This window comes from Miniopterus schreibersii (genome assembly GCF_964146895.1).
Source record: "Miniopterus schreibersii genome assembly, chromosome: 11".
Lineage (NCBI taxonomy): Eukaryota > Metazoa > Chordata > Mammalia > Chiroptera > Miniopteridae > Miniopterus > Miniopterus schreibersii.
In genome coordinates this window covers 45,795,036-45,817,496 of record NC_138111.1, presented here as the reverse complement: position 1 = coordinate 45,817,496, position 22,461 = coordinate 45,795,036, and the positions used below count along the sequence as shown (strand labels likewise).

The 22,461-nt window shown below is 37.9% G+C and overlaps 1 protein-coding gene across 2 annotated transcripts in view; it reads right to left on the bottom strand.

The window, feature by feature from the left end:
* The window catches only part of KDM4C (lysine demethylase 4C), a 306,318-nt gene that overhangs the window by 269,734 nt on the left and 14,123 nt on the right, over nucleotides 1-22,461 (bottom strand). For both annotated transcript variants that reach the window (XM_081151625.1, XM_081151626.1), the window contains exons 2-4: nucleotides 15,658-15,818; nucleotides 8,436-8,611; nucleotides 3,722-3,836 (exon numbers count right to left, since the gene is read on the bottom strand). In XM_081151625.1, the coding sequence (XP_081007751.1) occupies nucleotides 3,722-3,836; nucleotides 8,436-8,611; nucleotides 15,658-15,801 (435 nt within the window). In that variant the 5' untranslated portion in view covers nucleotides 15,802-15,818. The remainder of the gene's footprint in view (nucleotides 1-3,721; nucleotides 3,837-8,435; nucleotides 8,612-15,657; nucleotides 15,819-22,461) is intronic.

Sequence of the window (22,461 nt, the reverse complement as noted above, 5' to 3'; positions counted from 1 at the left end):
TTTTTTTTAATTCTCAATACAGAAGTTACTTATGCTAGTGAAAAAAACAGAAGGAGAATGAAGGATGTTTTCTCTTTTTTTAGTTTTATTCTTAATATCTCCAACATATACTTATTTAAGATGTCATGTAATCCATCATTGAGCTTCAATTACCAATAATTTGCCAATCTTCATTCAACTATACCCATTCCACTTTGTCTTCTGAAATATCTTAAAAACAAATTCTAGCCCTGGCCAGTTTGGCTTAGTGGTTAGAGCATCGGTCCATGGACTGAAGGTTCCAGGGTTCGTTTCTGGCCAAGGGCACGTACCATGGTTGCAGGCTCAATCCCCGGACTGGTCAAGGCAGGTACGGGAGACAACCAATTGATGTGTCTCTCTCACATCAATGTTTCTCTCTCTCAATCTCCCCCTTCCACTCTCTCTGAAAGCAGTGGAAATATATTCTCAGGTGAGGATTGAAAAATAACAACAACAAATCCCAGACTCCATGTTATTTCACTTGTATATTTTTCAGGTATGCATCTTCGATTGGTAAGAAAAAAATATTTATATAGCCACCATGCCATCATTACATCTATTAGTGACAATGATATCTAATAATACCCAGTCCACATTCAAAAATAAGAATGATACTTTCAGTAACAGTGTTCAGGCTCTAGCTGTGTAGCTCAGTTGGTTAGAGCGTCATCCCCATACACCAAGGTTGTGTGTTCAATCTCCAGTCAGGGCACATACAAGAAGCAACCAACAAATGCATAAATAAGTGGAACAACAAAATCAATGTTTCTCTCTCTTTCTTCCTTCCTCTCTCTCTAAATTCAATAAATAAACATTTTTTTAAAAAATAACTGTTCAACAACTGGAAATCCATAGAGAAAATTTGAAATTGTGACATCACCTCATATCCAGAATTCTGAAGAACTATAAATCAATAAGAAAAGCATGACACACAAAAAAATGTACAAGAGGCTTAAACAGGTTCTTTGTTCAAGGGGAAATCCAAAGAGCCATTGAAAATACCGGGGGGCGGGGGTATCATAATGCAATTTAACAAGAAGATACGACTATACACACCCAACAGAGCAGTTAAAATTAAAAGGCTGACAATAAGAGCATCAGGGAGAATGTGGAGCAGTGGGAACTCGAAAACGTTGATAGAGAAAGGTATAAACTGGAAAACAGTTTTATTCTAAAGCTAACCACTCCTAGGCATAAGCACTAGAGAAACATTACCATACCCTGGGAAGCATATGCAAAACATTCACAGAAATTTTGAGCATAAAGCCAAAACTGGAGGCAACCAAAATGATCATTAGTAGCAGAACAAATAAATATGGTGCATTCACACAATAGGATAATATACAGCAATGAAAATAAATGAACTACAGGTACATAGGATACAGAAATAGTTTAGAAATATAATAAGGTGTGACAGAGGCAGACATAAAACTATACTGAAAGATTCTAGTTATATAAAATTTGGAAACAAGATACAATTAGCTGCATATTTAAAGAAAGAAGGAAGTGATTACCATAAAGTCTGAACTGTGGTTATCCTTGGAGGAAAATGGGGAGAGTATAAAGAGGGTGTGTGTGGGCACTCTAGGTGCTGGTACTGCTTTCCCTGATGGCAGTGATGACACATGGAGTTCACCTTACAATAATTCATGAAGCTCTAAGTTTATTTTTATGTACTTTCCAGCTTGTTTTATATTTCTAAATATAAATAGTTTAAAAATACATAATAATTGACTCAGGCAAGGAGTATCAATGAATGCAAATTCATAGAGTAAAAGGCTGTCAGAGAAAAAAGATATTCACCTAGTCTCTAAGTAATACCCTAATGATAACTTATTGATTATGAGGGGGAGGGGGAATATCCTTGACTGGGTCCTTCGAATGCGAAAAAATGTTTATAAATAACATTATTGGGACAATTAAGGATCTATGAATATGGCCTGTGTATTAGATGATATCATATAAATGTTAAATTGCCTTGTAATTAACAGACACATGCTGAAATAATTAAGAGTGAACTGTCATGTCTGCAATTTACTTTCAAATGTTATAGCAGAGACAGACAGAGACAAAGACAGAGGGACAGAAACTATAAAGCAAATCTGCCAAATATTACAAACTGGTGAATGGAGATAAAGGGTATTGAGGTGTTCATTGCACTACTTCAACCTTTTGCTAGGCAAGTTTTTCAAAACAGAGCAACAGGAGAGAGATGAAAGGTTACAAAAAGGAAAGACTTTTCTTTTAAAGTGCTTCCTTTTTTTTTTTTAATATGTTTTTTAATTGATTTCAGAGAGAGGAAGGGAGAGGGAGAGAGAGAGACATAGAAACATCAATGGTGAGAGAGAATCATCCATCAGCTGCCTCCTGCATGCCCCCTACTGTGGATCCAGCCCAAAACCTGGGCTTGTGCCCTGACCTGAAACTGAACCAAGGCCTCCTGGTTCATAGGTCAAAGTTCAAGCACTGAACCACGCAGGCCAGGCTTTCTTTTTTCTCCTAAGCATGTCCTCTGAGGACATGCTTAGGAGAGAGGAAAAGGAGGCAGAGAGAGAGAGAAACATTTATGTGAGAGAGAAACATCAATTGGCTGCCTTCCATATGCTCCCCAACTGGGAATCAAACCCAGAACTCAGGTATGTGCCCTGACAGAATGGAACTGGCAACCTTTTGGTGCACGGGATGACACTTAAACAACTAAGCCACTCTGGCCCAGCAGGAAAGATTTTTAAAAACAGTTACAAACATCAGTTGGAGGCAAAGGATTGGATTATATCTAATGGATTATGTACTATGCTCTCCTGAAAAATAAATGGAAAGTCTGTAATAATATGTACTTTTTTAAAATTCTCACAATTTGTGGAAAAATTGTTAGGGGAAAACTTTTTGAAGAATACATATTAAAATACTGCTTTTGGCCCAGTGGGCATGGCTCAGCGGTTGAGCATCAACCTAGGATCTAGGAGATCATAGTTCAATTCCCAGTCAGGGCACATGTCCGGGTTGTAGGCTCGACCATCAGTGGGGGGTGTGCAGGAGGCAGCCGATCAATGACAACTCTCTCATCATTGATGTTTCTATCTCTTTCTCTCCCTCCCTCTCCCTTCTTCTCTCTGAAATCAAGATATTTTTTTTTTTAATATATTTAAAAATAATAAAAATGAAATGAAATGAAATAAAATAAAATAAAATAATAATAAAATAAAATAATAATAAAATAAAATAAAATAAAATATAAAATAAAATAAAATAAAATAATAAAATAAAATAATAAAATAAAATAAAATAAAATAAAATAAAATAAAATAAAATAAAATAAAATAAAATAAAATAAAATAAAATAAAATAAAATAAAATAAAATAAAATACTGCTTTTGCCTTAATGTGGTATTATGGATATTTCCTGTTTTCCAAAGATTTTCATCATGAGTTTTGCTTTTCAAAAATGTTTACATAAAGATTAGCCAGATAGCCACATACTATATTACTATTGAACAATCAGGTTTTTGTTCAACTAGTTGGTTTTAATTTGAAAATACCAGCTGCAGGAATATTACTGATAGGTCTACTTCCTCTTTCCTGTGAGGAATTATGAATCACACAAAGCACAGCAAATGACGACTTCTCAACCACCGAAAATGGTCACAGAAGTAGTAACATGAAATGGTCCTTTAAAAAGCCTATCATAATATAAATATACCTCATCATATATGCTCCCATTAATATCTGCGCCATAGATAGGTGCCACAAAAGTTAAGTTCTTCCAGTACTTGCGCTCCAAATCTTCATAATCCAAGTATCTTGGAGTACAATATCTGGGAAAGGAAGATAAAAGAAAGTGCAAGTTAGTAAGACAATTTTAAGATTTTCCCCACTGATTTGATTTAAATCAATTTCTAAACAAAATTCTATCAAAATGAAAATACTGTAGCAACTCCTGATGTCAAATCTAACAAGTAAATAAATATACATATGCATTTATCATAGATATCTGAATACTCGATTCCTAAATAACCCTTTGAAAATGTCATATTTTTTACTAGTAAGGAAAATAGTTTCATGAAAGTATCAATAATAGAAGCAGAAAATTAGTTAAAAATTCATTATTTTGGCTTTCGAAATATTTCTTTAAATCCTTAACCAATTATACTATACAGTATCCATGAGGGACTGGCTCTAGAATCCAATCCCCCCCCCCCCCCCGTGGATACCAGAAACCATGAAATCATATAAAATGGCACAGTATTTGCATATAAGCTACTCAAATTCTTTTTTTTTTAAATATATCTTTATTGATTTCAGAAAGGGGAAAGGACAGGGAGAGAGAGAAAAACATCAGTGATGCGAGAGTCATTGATTGGCTGCCACCTGCACACCCCCAACTCAGGATCGAGCCCTCAACTAGGGCATGTGCCCTGACCAGGAATCGAAACTTCGATCTCCTGGATCCTAGGTCGATACTCAACCGCTCAGCCACACCCAGCCGGGCTCTCCCATATATTTTATTTTTATTTTATTTATATATTTTTGTTGTTGTTGTTGTTGAAAATATTACAGATGTCCCTTTTTCTCCCCACTTGTCCTCTTAGGAGAAGTGTCTGTTCAGGTCCTTTGCCCATTTTTATTTGGATTGTTTGTCTTTCTCTTGCTGAGCAGTATGAGTTCGTTGTACACTTTGGAAATTAACCCTTTATCAGATACATCCTTGGTAAATATGTTTTCCCAGACCGTGGGGTTCCTTTGTATTTTGAGGCTGTTTTCATTTGCTGTGCAGAAGCTTTTTAGTTTGATGTAGTCCCATATGTTTATTTTTCCTTTTGTTTCTCCTGCCCTAGCAGATGTATCAGTGAAAATTCCACTATGTGAGATGTCTGTGACTTTACTGCCTATGTCTTCTTCCAGGATTTTTTTTTTTAAATATATCTTTATTGATTTCAGAGAAAGGAAGGGAGAGGGAGAGAGAGAGAAACATCAATGATGAGAGAGTCATTGATTGGCTGCAGCCCACAACCCGGGCATGTGCCCTGACCGGGTATCGAACCCTGATCTCCTGGATCCTAGGTCGACGCTCAACCGCTGAGCCACGCCAGGCCGGGCTTCTTCCTGGATTTATATAGTTTCGAGACTTACATTTAAGTCTTTTATCCATTTTGAGTTTATTTTTGTGTATGGTGAAAGTTGGTGGTCTAGTTTCATTTTTTTGCATGTACCTGTCCAATTTTCCCAGCACCATTTATTGAAGAGGATGTCTTTTCTCCATTGTATGCTCTTGCCTCCTTTGTCAAATATTAACTGACCATAATGGCTTGGGTCTATTTCTGGGGTCTCTGTTCTTTTCCATTGGTCTATATGTCTGGTGTTGTACCAATACCAGGCTGTTTTGATTACAATGGCTTTGCAGGACAATTTGACATACAGTAGAGTGATCCCTCCCATTCTGTTTTTTTCTCAAAATGGGTTCAGCTATTCGGGGTCTTTTTTGGTTCCATATAAGTTTTCCAAGTGTTTGTTCTAGGTCTGTGAAATGTGCTGTTGGTATTTTAATAGGAATTGCATTGAATTTATAAATTGCTTTTGGTAGTATGGACATTTTAATGATATTAATTCTTCCAATCCATGAGCATGGTATATTCTTCCACTTGTTTATATCTTCTTCTATTTCTTTTTTCAGTGTCCCATAGTTTTCCAAGTACAGGTCTTTTACATCCTTGGTTAAGTTTACTCCTTGGTATCTTATTTTTTTAGTTGCAATGGTAAATGGTATTGTTTTTTTAGTTTCTCTTTCTGAGAGTTCATTGTTGGTATATAAGACTGCCACCGATTTCTGGATGTTGATTTTGTATCCAGCTACTTTGCCAAATTTGTTTATCAAATCTAGTAGTACTTTGATGGAGTCTTTAGGGTTTTCTATGTACAATATCATGTCGTCTGCAAATAATGACAGTTTTACTTCCTCCTTTCAAATTTGGGTACCTTTTATGTTTTCCTATCTGATGGCTGTGGCAAGGACTTCCAGTACTATGTTGAATAAGAGTGGTGAAAGTGGACACCCCAGTCTTGTTCCTGTTTTTGAGGGAAATGGTTTTTGTTTTTGACCATTCAGTATGTTATTGGCTGTAGGTTTGTCATATATGGCCTTTATTATGTTGAAGTGTGATCCCTCTATTGCCACTTTGCTTAGAGTTCTTATCAGAAATGGGTGCTGGATTTTGTCAAATGCTTTTTCTGCATCTATTGATATGATCATATGATTTTTCTCCTTCATTTTGTTTATGTGATGTATCACATTTATTGATTTGCGGGTGTTATACCAGCTTTGTATCCCCAGAATAAATCCCACTTGGTCGGGGTATATGATCTTTTTAATGTATTGCTGGATCCAGTTTGCTAGTATTTTGTTGAGGATTTTAGCATCTATGTTCATCAGGGATATTGGCCTGTAATTCTCTTTCTTTGTAGTGTCTTTATCTAGTTTTGGGATTAAGATGATGCTGGCCTCATAAAAAGAGTTTGGGAGTTTTCCCTCCTCTTGAATTTTCTGGAATAGTTTGAGTAGGTGTCAATTCTTCTTGGAAAGTTTAGTAAAACTTCCCTCTAAATCCATCTGGTCCAGGACTTTTGTTTGCTGGGAGTGTTTTGATTACTGCTTCAATTTCATTAGTTGTTATCGGCCTATTCAGGTTTTCTGCAGCTTCTTGATTCAGCTTTGGAAGGTTGTATGCTTCTAGGAATTTGTCCATTTCACCCATGTTGTCCAGTTTGCTGGTATATAGTTGCTAATAGTATTTTCTTATGATCCTTTGTATTTCTGTTGGGTTGGTTGTTATATTATCTCTTTCATTTCTGATTTCATTTATTTGGGTCCTCTCTGTTTCTTAGTGAGTCTGGCTAAAGGTGCATCAATCTTATTTATCTTTTCAAAGAACCAGGTCTTAGTTTCATTGATTTTTTTGTTTTGTTTTTTTTTGTTTTTTTTAGTCTCTATGTCATTAATTTCTGCTCTGATCTTTATTATTTCCTTCCTTCTACTTCCTCGGGGCTTTTCTTGCTGTTCTCGTTCTAGTCCTTCTAGTTGTTGTATTAGATGGTTTATTAGAGCTTTTTCATGTTTCTTGAGATAGGCATGTAATGCTATGAACTTTCCTCTCTGGACTGCTTTTGCTGTGTCCCATAGATTTTGGACTGTTGTCTGTTCATTTTCATTTTTTTTCCAAGAAGTGTTCATTTACTCCTTGATCTCATTGGTAACCCATTCATTGTTTAATAACATGCTATTTATCCTCCATGCGTTAGAATATTTTTGAGTGTTTTTATAGTGGTTGATTTCTAGTTTCATGGCATTGTGATCCGAGAAGATGCTTGATATGATTTCAATCTTCTTGAATTTGTAGAGACTTGCCTTGTGCCCTAACATGTGGTCTATTCTTGAGAATGTTCCACATGCATTCTAGCAGAATGTGTATTATGCTGCTTTGGGATGAAATGTTCTGTAAATGTCAATTAAATCCATTAGATCTAGTGAGTTATTTAAAGCCTGTGTTTCCCTGTTGATTTTTTGTCTTGATGATCTGTCCACTTTAAATGATCTCTAGATTACTTATAATACCTAGTACAATGTAATGCTATGTAAATAGTTGTTATGCCCAGCCAGCATGGCTCAGCAGTTGAGCATTGACCTATGATCCAGGAGACTGTGGTTCAACTCCAATCAGGGCACATGCCTCAGTTGTGGGCTCGATCCCCAGTGGCAGGGCATGCAGGAGGCAGCCAATCAATGACTTCCTCATCACTGATGTTTTTCTCTCTCCCCCTCTCCCTTCCTCTCTCTGAAATCAACAAAAATATATTTTAAAAAAATAGTTGTTATACTGTATTGTTTAGGGAATAATGACAAGTAAAAAGGCTGTACATTTCAGCACAGCCACAACTATCTGGTGCCTAACTACACAATACATGTCAGCAACACCATAACTTTTTTTTTCAAATATTTTCAATCCTCAGTTTGCATAACACAATGGTGGCCATTCAAGTCATTCAAGTATTTTCTTTTTAAATTACTCATCTTCTAATATGTATAATTTATTATTTAAGACTTAAACACTGTCACACAGAAAAGAAAATTTGCCTTATAAAAATGAATCATGAGTACAATCAAAAACTCATGACAACTAAAAGATAGGAAAACCCATTTACAGATATTATAAATGAGATGATAAAATGAGGAACAATTTTCTTAGCAGTAAACTAAATATAAGTAGGCAATTACCTGAAAAACAGAAATAGTTAAATGAGGACTGAAAGAGATTATGCAGGAGACTCATTTTCATTTATATTACAAGCTCCATCTACTGGTTTCTGCCTATGTCCAAGTATATCTTTAGAAGAAATAAAAACAGCAAATCGAATCCACTCACTTGCCACTGTTGGCCAGCTGCCTGAACTCCTTCACTGTCATGGCTTTTTTCTGGATGTTATACTGAGTAAACAGTCCCGACTGCCCTGTGACCATCTGCTGAATCGGTGCTGGGATGAGCAAATTATCGATGTCATCATAACACTGCCTTGGCTTCCACTCCTTAGGAGGAATCACCTAAAAATAAAATAAAATATCTTGAAAATATTCCAAGTAGTTATTTAGCTTGCATATTCCAATGGAATACAAGTGAAGAACTTGCCAGCATTTCTATGACAAATGTGTAAACGAAACATGAAGATTCACATAAAGGCAAATGCTCACATTCTCCCAAATATTCACCGTACTGGCGATTTTTAAAAAAATATATCTTTATTGATTTCAGAGAGAGGAAGGGAGAGGGAGAAAGAGATAAAAACAACAATGATGAGTGATTGATGGGCTGGCTGCCTCCTGCACGCCCCCCACTGGGGATCGAGCCCGAAATCTGGGCATCTGCCCTCACCGGGAACTGAACTGGGATCACCTGGATTATAGGTCGATACTCAACTGCTGAGCCATGCTGGCCGGGCACTGATGATTTCTTTACACAGCAAAATTTATTGAGTACTCCCTAGATCAAATACGGTACAGAGTACTTGTATTAACTTCATTTCTTAGTTGATACTGTTAACCTCTCAATTTTAAATGTAAAATAACTTCACTAAAATAACAGAACTAAAATAACTTCTAAAGTTCAGGTACTATTTATACTAATGAGAAAAATAAGTATTTGCTTAGTCAATATTTACAGGGGCTTTTTTTACTTGTCTGAAGGTGACTGAAAGCAATGGCTAAGTTAGTCATGCTGTCAATTTACCTCCAAAGGTTGCTTTACCACATCAGAAATATCTTTCCTCTTGACATAAAGAAAAAAGATAATGAGCCAGCCCTCGTCAGTTTTGCTCAGTGGTTAGAGACTCGGTCGCAGGTTTGATTCTGACCAAGGGCAAGTACCTCATTTGCAGGCTCAATCCCTGGCCCTGGTCGGTGTGTGAACAGGAGGCAATCAATTGATGTATCTCTCTCACATTGATGTGTCTCTCTCACATCAATGTTTCTCTTTCTCTCTCTCTGTCTCTCTCTTTGAAAAGCAATTAAAAAAATATCCTCAGATGAGGATGAAAAAAAAAGAAGATAATGAGCCCTGGCTGGTGTGGCTCAGTTGGTTGAGTGTCTTCCCATGCACTGAGAGGTCGCTGGTTCAGTACCCAATCAGGGCAAATTCCAGGGTTGCAAGCTTGCTCCCCAGTAGGAGGCGTGCAGGAGGCAGCCAATCAATGTTTCTATTTCATCGATATTTCTATCTCTCTCTTCCTCTCCCTTCCTCTCCCTCTCCCTCTCTCTTCCTCTCCCTCTTTCTTCCTCTAAAAATCATTAAAACATTTTTTTTTTAAAGACAATGAAATGTGCACTAGTCAATATATTTTAAATACCTCTAATGCAATATGACAAAAAGCACAGTGGTATGCTAGTAAATGTTTAACAACCAGCTTTCTGAGAATGTGGGAGAAACCTTGACTTGTAGCTTTTGCCTATTTCCATGGTAACCACTCCCACCATGGCCAATTTGAGATTACCAACATGACATCACTAGAGTAGGAAAAAGATGTGAACTATCAATTTTTATGTGCCTGTATGAGGTGGCTCAGCCCGCCACTGTATTCCCATAGTATGTGAACACTTCATTACAAATAATGAAAAGATGAATAAATACTAAGACCACAAATACGTATTCATATGATTAAAAATCAGAAGGGACAAAGTAATGAACTCATGGTTTATAGTTAGAATTTATCTACCTTTAGAAGTTTTTAAAACAAGCTTTAAAAAATTAATTATAAAGCATAGTACATATATAGAACATATATAATTACATATATATAGGCTTGTGAATTAGTATAAAGCAAATACCAGAGTACCCACTGCTAAGATGTAAGAAGCAGGCCTCTGCTGGTACCCCAGAGGCCCTTCAAATACATCCCCTCTTACCCAAAAGGTTCACAGTATTAATCTCCTTGCTGGGCTACATAGTTTTGTGCCTGGGTGTGCATCCCGAACACCGGTTTTCGAACTGTATAGAAATGTAGTCATACATATATTCTTTGAGGTTGGCTTTTATAGTTTACTCAATATTTTTGTGAGATTCAATTATGATGGGCTATGTAGCTGAAGTTCATCAATTTCATTCCTATTCAGTGTTCCTTCATATAAATATTTATCTGTAAGTTGGTAACCGTTTGTGATCACTTGAATTTTTTCTAATTATTGGGTACTGCAAATGACCCTACTATCAACATTGTTGTACATATCTGCTGCTGCATGTGTTCACACGGGTTCTCTAAAATACACATACCTGCACAGACATTCTAAAAAGTGAAATTACTGGGATATAGGATATATGTAGATCAAATTTAATAGTTATTACCCAACTTCTGCCAAAGTGGTTGTACCAATTCACATTCCCACCAGCAAGGTACGAGAGTTCCTACTGCTCACGTACGAGAGTTCCTATTGCTCCACATTCTCATCATTTTGTATTGTCACTCAATTTAATTTTAGTCCTTCTGATAGGTGTGTAATGATATTCAAGTGTGGATTTCATTTGCATTTTCCTGATAACTAAAAAAACCTTTTCGTATATTCACCAATCCTATAAATATCCTGTTTTGTAAAGTGCTTGCCTATTTCATTATTGCATTGTCAAGTCTTTTTCTTAATGTATAGGGACTCTATATATTCTGGTTATTCTTGAGTGTATATGTGTATATTATATACTTGTAAATATCTACAAGTATGTGGTGTGTAATATCAAATATTTTCTCTTCCCTTATAACCTGCACGCCAACCTTAAGAGCATGTTTTTTAAAATTGATTTTAGAGAAGAAGAGAGAGGGGGGAAAAACATCAATGTGAGAGCAAAACTTCAATTGGTGATTGGCTACCTCCAGCATGCCCCCTACTGGGGATTGAGCCCACAACCAGGGCATGTGCCCTAACTGGCAATTGAATCAGCAACCTCCCAGCGCACAGGACAACACCCAACCAACTGAGCCACCAAGGCCAGGGCTAATTTACTTTTTATGAAAGTGTTCAAACACACAGTACTTTAAAAATTCCTAAGTTCAGGCCTACAGTAAAAATCTTATTTTGGCACTGTAATTTTATTTTATTTTTTCTTTCAATTTTATTTTGTATTGATTTCAGATATACAGCTTAGTGGGTAGACAATCATATACTTTACATAGTGGTTCCCTGATTATTTCTAGTACCCCAACTGGCCCCATACATAGTTGTCACAATACTATTGACTATATTTCCTATGCTTTACGTACTTCCCCATGACTATTTTGTAACTACCGATTTGTGCTTCTATGGACTGTAATTTAAAATCTTAACACATCAGATGTTCTTACACAGGAAATGGAAGCACAACATACTGAGAATTTTATAAGATTTACATTTAATGAATCTAAATGAAGGAAACTCATTCCTCCTAAAGTTTGCCTTCCTGATTATATCAAAATAAGAAATATATATTTTATATCACCATTTCCCCAACCCCAGCCTGAGTCCAATACCCAGTAGAAAATTTTTTCAACTTATCTTAAAATAAGTTGCTATTACTACCATCTACTTAGTGAGGAAAGAGCAAGAGGAAGAATAGTGCTTCCTTACAATCTTTCTTCACTTTGAGAGCATAGATCGATATCTGTACTTGCTAGGCTATTCCTGAAACTACATAACCTGCATAACCTATGGCTTAGGAGAGTCTATGTCCAGATTACTGCTATGGAAGAATTTCACCCATTTTATATATAATAATGGTTCATCATAATTTTCCTCCACAAAAACAATACAAGCTTTACATTTAAGGAGCCTGTCACTCTTTTCACTTTCCCAACTTGACCACCAACTTTGTAGACAGAAAGTTAGGGAGTCAAACCTCTCACTCTGGAAATAAAAGTTAAATCTAAAATATAAATCTCAGAGGGAAGTGGGGGGAGGAGAGATTAACCAAAGAATTTATATGCATATATGCATAACCTATAGACACAGGCAACAGTGCAGTGAAAGCCTGGGGAGAAGCAGGGTGGAGAGGGTCAATGGGGGGGAAGGGGGAATATCTGTACTTTCAACAATAAAGATAAATCTTAAAAATAAAAATAAAATATAAAAGATGTTGATAAAAGAAAAACCAAGACAGACTGTAATCTGCCAAAGTCACTTCTTGAGGAACTAAAGAACTACTCAACTATTATCTTCAAATAATAAATCAAGACCAATTCATTAAATGGTGAATTAGCAAAGACTCTCATGAGTGGCTCTGTTCCCCAGGGCTAGCCCTCAAAGCAAACTAGCAACATTAATAGCTTTGACTTTTACAATTTGATTTGATTTAATGCAGTTTTACACATCTATATTGCTGCAAGGTCCAGAAAAAGAGGGGAAGTAGGTGAAACTGAGTTTATGTGACTTGATAGAAAACATGGCAAAGATTACTAAAAACAAACAGTTCACTGTATTCCTAATATAAGTAAAAGGAAATTTTCACAAGCTGAATAAATGAGTATCTCCAACTTGCTCAATGAGTTTCACCTTTAAAAAAAGCCTGGACCCAGGTGTGTTTTGTTCAACATTCAGAAAACTAATTGTAGTTCTCATTAACTTCATTCAGTTCCATAATGCCAAGGGTGGCACAGGTGCACTCCGTGCCTAACAATACCTTATGAGGGTAGTTGCTGCTTCCTCTTCTCATGTTACCAAATATGCCACCCTGTCACTGGACATTCACTAATCTCATTGGAACACAAGACAATGTATGTTTTCAAGAAATAAAAGGGGGAGAAAAACAGGACAAAGGACTGCATTCAAAGCTCAGAGAAGGGGACAGTCACCCCCAACTCTCCTCTACCCAAATAAAGCCCAAGTTCTTGCTAATTCGTGAGTTTATGATCAAATTGTGTTTGTCAAATGATTCTAAAATATCATTCTCTTCAACTAAAGAATGACTATTCTCTTCCAAGATAATCTGGAAGTGTTGCAGTCCCAAAAATGGGATCTTTAAAAGAGCTAACCCAATAAAGTGGTTAAAGATCACTCATCTGAGAAATTTATTATAAACCTTTACTTTACCTTCCTTCTTTATCTCTCACGCACCCCAAATAAACCTTCACTCAACTTAATTTCCCCAAATTTTAAATCTGTTCTAGGAGGCCCCTGAACCATACGTAACAGAATGACAGACTTCAGGGGATAGATGCCAGAACAGTCCATGACCTGAGTTACAAGCAGCAGCAGCCACATGCAATAGAAGGACTTGAACACTGACCCCCGCAGTTTGGGAAGCTCTCTTCAGCTACTGTCTGCTCTCTACGCTACTGGACCTTCCCAGTAGCAGAGATGGGGATTCCAAGGAGAACCCAAGGCCCACCCACAGTCAAGTGGGCTCTACCAGAGCTCAGGAATTTATGTATGGGGCTGACAAGTCTACAGAATCCAGATTATAAACTTAACATTTAGAATAATAATAAAATGAGGTAAACGCAATAAAATGTATTCTTCTGAGGGAAATTTTTAAATTGAAATCGATTTCCAATATGGAAGGGACACACAGTACATCTCAAATTGAAGTCAAAGGAGAACAATCTCTCTCTTTCAAAGCTCTAACTTTGGGTCTATAGGTACAACTCCTCTGACCCTGACCTTATCACAATTACCCTTGAGAGGACTCCCTGCTGCTGCTCTGCTTCCCCCAATGAAGTCCTTCTTCCCATAAGAGCCACAGTGATTTTTTCAAAATAATATCATAAAAGAACGAATAATGAAACAGCGACCACGTCCTCCTCTCCTCTACTTTAAGACATCAGTGCTTCCCACTGCACTTACTATGGCCAGACAAGCCCAATACCATTTGGCCCCTTCCAGGGCTCTCACCTTACTCACCACCCTCTTTCCCTTGCTTACTTAGCCCCAACTCCACAGACCCCCTTCCTATTCCTCCCATATGTGAAGCTCAAATCAGCCTCCAGGCCTCTGGATTTGCTATTCTTTCTGTCTCCACATCCTGAAAGGTTAGTTTCTTTACATCCTTTGGGTCTCTGCTTGAATGTCCTTATTTCATCACCCTAAGATGCTACCACTAGAATATAAGTTCCATGAAGGCAGGAACTGGGTCTGCTATGTCCCCCCATCTCCTCCCACATGTGGTATAATGCCTGGTACAGAGTATGTACTCTCCACCCTTGGAGAACATATAACTGAAAACAAAATAAAATAGGCAAATCTATAAGAGAAAGAAAGCAGATTAGTGTCTAAGGCTGAGTGCATAGCAGAGAATAAAGAATGACTGCTGATGAGTATACATTCTTTTGGGGGTGAAGAAAAGTTTTGAAATTAGATATGGGTGATGAATGATGTTCTGTGAATATATAAAATACCATTGAATTGCATACTTTAAATGGGTGAATTGTATGGTGTGTGAATTATAACTCAATAAATCTGTTAAGTTTTTTTTAAAAAGAGAGAGCCTGGCCAGTGTGGCTCAGCAGGTGAGTATCGACCTGTGATCCAGGAGATCGAGGTTTGATTCCTGGTCAGGGCACATGCCTGGGTTTCGGGCTCGATCCCTAGTCGGGGGCGTGCAGGAGGCAGCTGATCAATGACTCATCACTGATGTTTCTCTCTCTCTCTCCCTCCCTTTCCCTTCCTCTCTCTGAAATCAATAAAGATATATTTTTAAAAAGAAAAGAAAGAGAGAAAGAAAAATATAGAATGAAAAAAGAGAAGGAGAGAGAGAGAAAAATAGGAAGAGGGAGGGAGCGGAGTAGTAAAGCTTCAGGTTAATAACTGTCCTCTATGGGAAACTGATGAAAGCTATGAATACACTCACACATCTAAAACGCATATATTGATATCTTTGGTTTCTATGAACTGCTTTTGGTGGTGGTGTTTGTTTGTTTGCTTGCTTTTTAAAAAGGCCCTAGAACACAACCTAGAATAAAGAATTAAAAAATAAGATTGTTATTCTTTGAAAAAAATCAAATGCTCTATATAGATTAACAAGAACAAAGATTTAACAAATATCTTCCTTTGGAAGAAACAATTTCTCACATCATGAAGACTAAGAGCATAACTGAAAGGCCAAGTGATCATTCTAGTTTAAAGGATGTGAGAAGAATCACCTTCGCAAGACCGGCTCGGTGGGCTCCTTTAGACTCCATGTATGCGAGGTATTTGTTGAACTCCCGGAATTCCTCCATGGAAGGTCTGAAGGTCATGATCTTACAGCTGGGGTTCAGACGACTCTCCACCTCAGCCACCTCCATGATGGCTGGGGCAGTCTCTGCAGAGAAGAGGACACAGTCATCAGCAATGAATTATTACATGGTTAAGACAGGTCATCATTTCTCCCAAATGGCATGTAAGCTTCCCTAGCAGCACATCTTTTAGTTAGTTACCATTCCCTTCTACCACCCCATTATTATTCCCTCATCTCTCTGGACTGCCCGGGGGGGGGGGGACACAAACAAACAAAAACTGTTTCCTGTCCTTCCAGGCCACATTCCCACCCACCTCCCTTCACACTTCTATAGGTACACATGCCCAAATCCATGGGCTGAAGAATGAAAGTCTCACCCCTATACAGGATACACATAATCCTTTGGAAGCAACCAGATCAGTCATAACTATCATGGCCTTGTCCATCACCACAGCCTGTATTATACTTTATGCTCCAACAGTACTCGTGGATTTGTGCTTCTCTAAACAAGTACGGCTCTCTATGCCTTTGCTCAAATCATTTCCTCCCATTGGAGCCTCCTTTACCCATGTCCTTTATCCATGTCCAATTAAATCCCTTCTTATCTTCTTCTCCACTGCCCACAGACAAGCTCATCTCTCCCATGTAATTTGTAAAGGCTCCCTATACACTGTGCCCCATCCTAGACAGACCCCCAGCTATAGCATTCTCTCAATAACTTATCATAGATAGCACCCCCAGAGAATCACATACACTCATTTTGTTCGCTTTATCTATTCAATCTTAAATCCCACTGCAATGTGACAATCCCATCTACCAGTAAATTGAAATAATTCTGGAAAAGGTTGCCAGTGACTTTCCAATTGCTATATCCAATATGTTGTTTTTAGTCCTCTTGGCAACCTCTTTGCAGGCTTTAAAATGGAACAAGCCCTCTCCTGGCACAACTTCTGCAGAGGTTGGGACACACCCCATCCTCCACTCACTCTAATACCGTCACTCCACTCTCTGGAACTCCTTTCTGTGCTTCTCCTTGGCCAAACCCTCAGCCCACAAAAGCCATCCTCTTCCCCTTCCCCCAAGACTTTCTCTCACCTACAGCACTGAGTCCAGGCAACCAATCCTGCAGACTACAGTTTAACTAGGCTAGCTCAATCACTCTCTCCCTTGAACTCAAAATTGGGGAACAGAGGGAACCATGAGGGGCTGTGGCATTGTCTTCCTCTTGCGTAAACAGAGAATGACCGGAGAATGGTAATGAGCAGACACAAGAATCAAGAAAATGCAAAGCCCTAAAAAGAAATTTGAAGGGGAAAAAAGGAAAAGAAGAAACCAAGCCTCAGCTATTCTAGGCATAATGCAATTCATATGGCAAATGCTTGAAGAGTCTGCATCTTCAAGAGACTGCATAGTCAGGAGGTCAAAATCTACATTGCAACAGGCCTTCCAGATATGATTAAAATTCTTCTCATATGAAGAGACTTGAGTTCAGAACTGGGCAGAGGGAGAAAAGAGTTGGAGGCCTATATAGCCCATCCTTCTTGTTGCAACAGATCTAGCAGAGGTAGTTTGTTTCTTAGGTAATGGTTCTGTTATAGCACAGTAAAAGCTAGGACAAGCAGAATAGGGAAACTGAGACAGTTAAACAGCCGTTTGCAGCTACCCAATAAATCCTATCTTCCTTAAACCAAGGACACTTAAGGGTAAATGTTTTGCATTTCTCCTCCCCAGCCAGAGGATAAATACCTTAAATCTCACTTCTCAGGGAGACAGATAACAGAAATCCAATTAGTGCCATTTGCCAACCATACCCAAGGACAGACAAATTAAGAATAGCCCTAGCTGGTTTGGCTCAGTGGTTAGTGTGTCGCCCCGGGACTGAAGCCTCCCAGGTTCAATTCTGGCCAAGGACACATACCTCAGTTGCAGGCTCAGTCCCTGAGCCCTGACCAGGGACTATGCAGGAGGCAACCAATGGATGTGTCTCTCTCATATCGGTGTTTCTTTCTCTCTCTCCCTTCCATTCTCTCTCTGAAAAGCAATTGAAAAAATATCCTCAGGTGAGGATTTAAAAAATAATAATAAACCTCATTTTGGTACATCAGCAAAAAGCTGATGGATGTTCTACTGATGGATGTTCACCCCAAGACCTCCCCTAAACGCCCAGCCTTTAAAAAACCCTGAACATGAATGTCCCAATTCGAGCTCTCCTTTTCCCCTCTGAGGGGACCCCACGAGACTTGCAACCAGGGGAGCACTGGGTAGTGGCAGCTCATCCTGGGCTTACCCACTGAACCTGTCTCCAAGGCCCCCTTCTCCCTCTGACTTCCCAGTGAGCCAATGCAGCCAGCCTAGACTCTCCTGTTACTTTGTCTCTGCTCTTCCTTGTTTCACCATCCTATGTATATTTTTGCTGCAGCCAATAAATTCTTGCTTTATTTTCTACACTTTGCCTCTTGATTGAAATCTTTCCCTCAAGAAGAACTGAGGTCTCCCCATCTCCCCAGTAGCAGTTCTGGCACTATTCCTTACCCCTGGTTCATATCTAAGACGGTGTGTTCATGGAACAAATGCAGCAGTGACTTCCTGCTCCCCAGATCTCAGCCAAGGTGCTATAATCATGTGCCCTGATTCTTCAGTGTTCCATTTGTAGCAAAGATGACAGTTCCCTTGGCAGCCCCTCCAGCAGTGGTGTTCTGGAGACATCCCAGGGGATGGGTCTCTGGGGACCCAGACACGAACCTGCTCTCCAACCTTCAACAACTCCAATAGCAAATCCCTTTCTGCTAAAGTTAATCAGAGCAGTATCCATTATCTGTAACTGAACCATGACTGATAAAATTATCAAATATAAACTGGTTACAATGGTGAATGTGAAAGAAACCTGATATACAAATACCAGATGTGAATCAAATGAAGGTTTATTCATACCTGTTTGCCTTTTGCCAGCAATCCTTTCTAGTAATCAGTTGCCTTTCTAATAATCAGTTGCCTTTCTAATAATCAGTTTCTTGGTGTATCTTAATAAAATTAAATTGAATTACTCAAAATTCATTTGGTAGTACTGAGTACAGTCACTAACAGCCATTTAACAAACCAGCCAGCCACCCAAAGCTACTTATTCTCACTGGTTACTATAGCAGCTCTCAATAACCTGCTTGACAGATTAACCACATAAGGGATACTACTATATATTGTCTCTGAAAACACCACTGCTGCTCAGAAACAGGCAAGGTTAGTAAGCTATACCAGTTATATCATAAGTATCATTTGAATTGCAGGCTCACCAACCAACAGTGTTTATTTCCAATCCAACTTATGCCAGTTGTGCCATTATGTGATATAATTAAATATTATGTAAATAGATGAAGTATGATTATAACAATGTTAATGTTTCTACAAAATTTAACTTGAATCTTTTGGAAAGACCCAGTAAAGATAAGATGATTAAAAAAAAAAAAAAAAGGATGTTAAATGTAGTATGGAAACTGCAACAGCAAAAGGTTACAGAGCAGTGGGATTTGTAAAATCAAGGAAGACTCTAGCTCATATTTCTTCAAGTGTCTTAACTCCCATTCTACGTTTAAAGAAAAAAGAAACTGAAAGTGGCAGGTGCTGCATAATGACTGCGGTTTATGTTAAGAGAGGACATGCAAGACACCAACCTTTACTCAAAGAAAAGACTTTGCCCTACAATCAAAAATAGGCAAAGAAATGTATATGTTTTAAACAGAAATAAAATAATAGATGTATGTAGCTTTCTTTGTGATTTACATGTTTAACCAACATAAAAACTACTCAATAACTTCTGTAAAGAACCTTTCTGTGTATTACAATACAGGCATAAAAATAATGCTAAGGTAAAAAAATGACAGTCTTTCACCTGGCCGGTGTAGCTCAGTGGTTGAATGTTGACCCATAAACCAAGAGGTCACCGGTTCAATTCCTGGTCAGGGCACATACCCAAGTTTCAGGCTCAGTCCCCAGCAGAAGACATGAAGGAGGCAGCCAATCAATATTTCTCTCATTGATATCTCTATCTCTCTCCCCCTCTCCTCCTCTCTCTCTAAATAAACACATATATATATTTATATATTTTTTTTTTAATGAAACTTATGTAATACATTTTTTTAAAATATATCTTTATTGATTTCAGAGAGAGGAAAGGAGAGGGAGAGAGAGAGATAGAAACATCAATGATGAGAGAGTCATTAATCGAGCCCGCAACCTGGGCATGTGCCCTGACCGGGAATTGAACCCTGATCGCCTGGATCCCAGGTCGACGCTCAACCACTGAGCCACACCTGGCCGGGCACATATATATTTTTTTAATTGCCAGTCTTTCGTCATGGCTAAACATAACTATTCCATTTCCCTTATCTCTTCGATACTGTCCGGACCTCTCTCCACCACCACCACCCCCACCCCCGCTTCCGGCAACTTTAGATAAAAGTCAAATCAATGAGGGAGTTTAATTTGAGTTACAGAAAATACAAAACTCTGTGGGTTCATTCTTATATTTGTTGCTATTATAAATAGTGTTTTTTTATTTTTCTTTAGAAATAACTTCAAACACAGAAAAATTGCAGGAATAGGAAAAAAACTTATATATACTTTACCCAGATTCATCTATTAATATTGTATCATATCTGCTTTATCAATATTTGTATTCTTTCTGTCTCTACTCTACACTGAACCAAAAAAATGGGGAGGGTGCTGTAATAAACCATAAATTCCTAACTTGGCAGATCATGTTGGGTAGTCATGCCCCAGGCCCATAACTTCTTTACTGAAAGATTTTTTAAGTCTGCCCTGTCCGTTGTTCTTGTGCATCTAGGTTAACACACCTTTACAATACCAGAAGTAACACCTCTCGCAAGTGTAACCACTCTCCAGAGAGCACATAATCTTAACTATCCTGTAATCTAATTCCTACCTTGCTTTCTCTCACCTTCATGAAAGCTTCCTTGCCTTCCCTCAATTTCAAATTCGTAAAAAACTGCAAAACTGTTATTCTCATATGAGATCTTGCTTCCCGGCAACTCTCATCAGTTTTGGCTCAAATAAACTCTTATAAAATTATCTACAGGTTTGGGCATTTCTTAAGTCAACAACACACACACGATAAAGTATATAGGGTAGAATATTGTGTGCATATATGTATATACAATTTATTTTTTCTGAATCATTTGAGAGTAAATTGCATATATCATGGCCCTTTACCCCTCAAGTTTACTGTGCATTTCCTAAGAACAGGGGTCTACTCTTACACAGAGACAGTAGTTTTCAACTCCAGTAAGTTTAATATATATCCAATGCTTGTATCTAATTTCTGTATTCCAGTTTTGTCAAGTGAACCAATAATATCCTTTATAGCATTTTTTTCCCTCCAGTAGGGAATTCAGTCTAAGATGAGGTACTGAGTATAGCTGTCATGTCTCTTTAGTATTCTTTAATCTGGAACATCTTCAAAGCCCGTCTTTGTCTTTAATGACATTGTCATTTCTGAAGAATATAATCACTTTGTTTTAACATTTAAACTTTTTTTTAATCCTCACCCAATGATACGGGTTTTTTTGTTTTGTTTTCGTTTTATTTTGGAGAGAGAGGAAGGGAAAGGGGGAGAGAGAGAGAAACATCAATCTGAGAGAGAAACATCAATCAGTTGCCTCCCATACACACCCTGACCAGGATGGAACCAGCAACCTGGGTATGTGCCCTGACCAGGAATCGAACCCATGACCTTTTTGGTGTATGGGACAATGCTCCAACCAACTGAGCCACGCCAGCCAGGACTTAACATTTAAAAGAAAATTTTTTTGTTTTAAATAAAATATTCTTATTTTGGTATAATATGCTTTAAGCTAAATATATTTCCTTTTATGGCCAGTACATAAAAATGCCATTTTGAAATTAATCTCATATCCAGCTACCTTGCTAATAATGCCTTGTTTCCAATAGTTTATCTACACATTCTTTTTTATTATTATTGATTTTAGAGAGAGAGGAAGGGGGAAGAGAGAGGGAGGGAGAAAAGGAGGAAGGGAAAGAGGGAGAGAGAGAGAAACATCAATTGGTTGCCTCCCACACGTGCCCCAACCAGGGATCGCTCCCACAACCTGGGTATGTGCTTAGACTGGGTATCAAATCCTCCACCTTCTGGTACAGGACAATGCTCCAACCAACTGAGCCATATTGGCCAGGGCTGTCTATAGATTCTTTAATGATTCTATGAAAATTATTGTAGAATAGTGATTTTGTTGTTTCCTTCACAATACATATTCCTTTTATTTCTTTCTCATCTTACTGACCTGGCTTGAAAATCTAGTGCTAAAGAGAAGTAGTGACAGTGGAATGTCTAATTATAAAGGGAATGACTCTAACCTTTATTCCTCAGAATGTTTACTATATAGGTACCGTTTAACAGGTTAAAAAGTTCTGTTCTATTACTTTCTCCAGAAGGTTTTTGTTGTTTTTTGTTTGTCTTGTTTTTAAATTGCAAATATATGTAGAATTTTATCAAATGCTTTTTCTGTATCTGTTATGACAGGTTTTCCCCTTTATTGTAATTACATATGATTTATTTATTTTTGGTTAATCTTCACCGGAGGATATTTTTTTCATTGTTTTTTAGAGAGAGTTGAAGGGAGTAAGGGAAGGGGAGAAAGAGAGAGAGAAACATCTATGTGAAAGAGACATATTAATTGGTTGCCTCCTGTACACATGC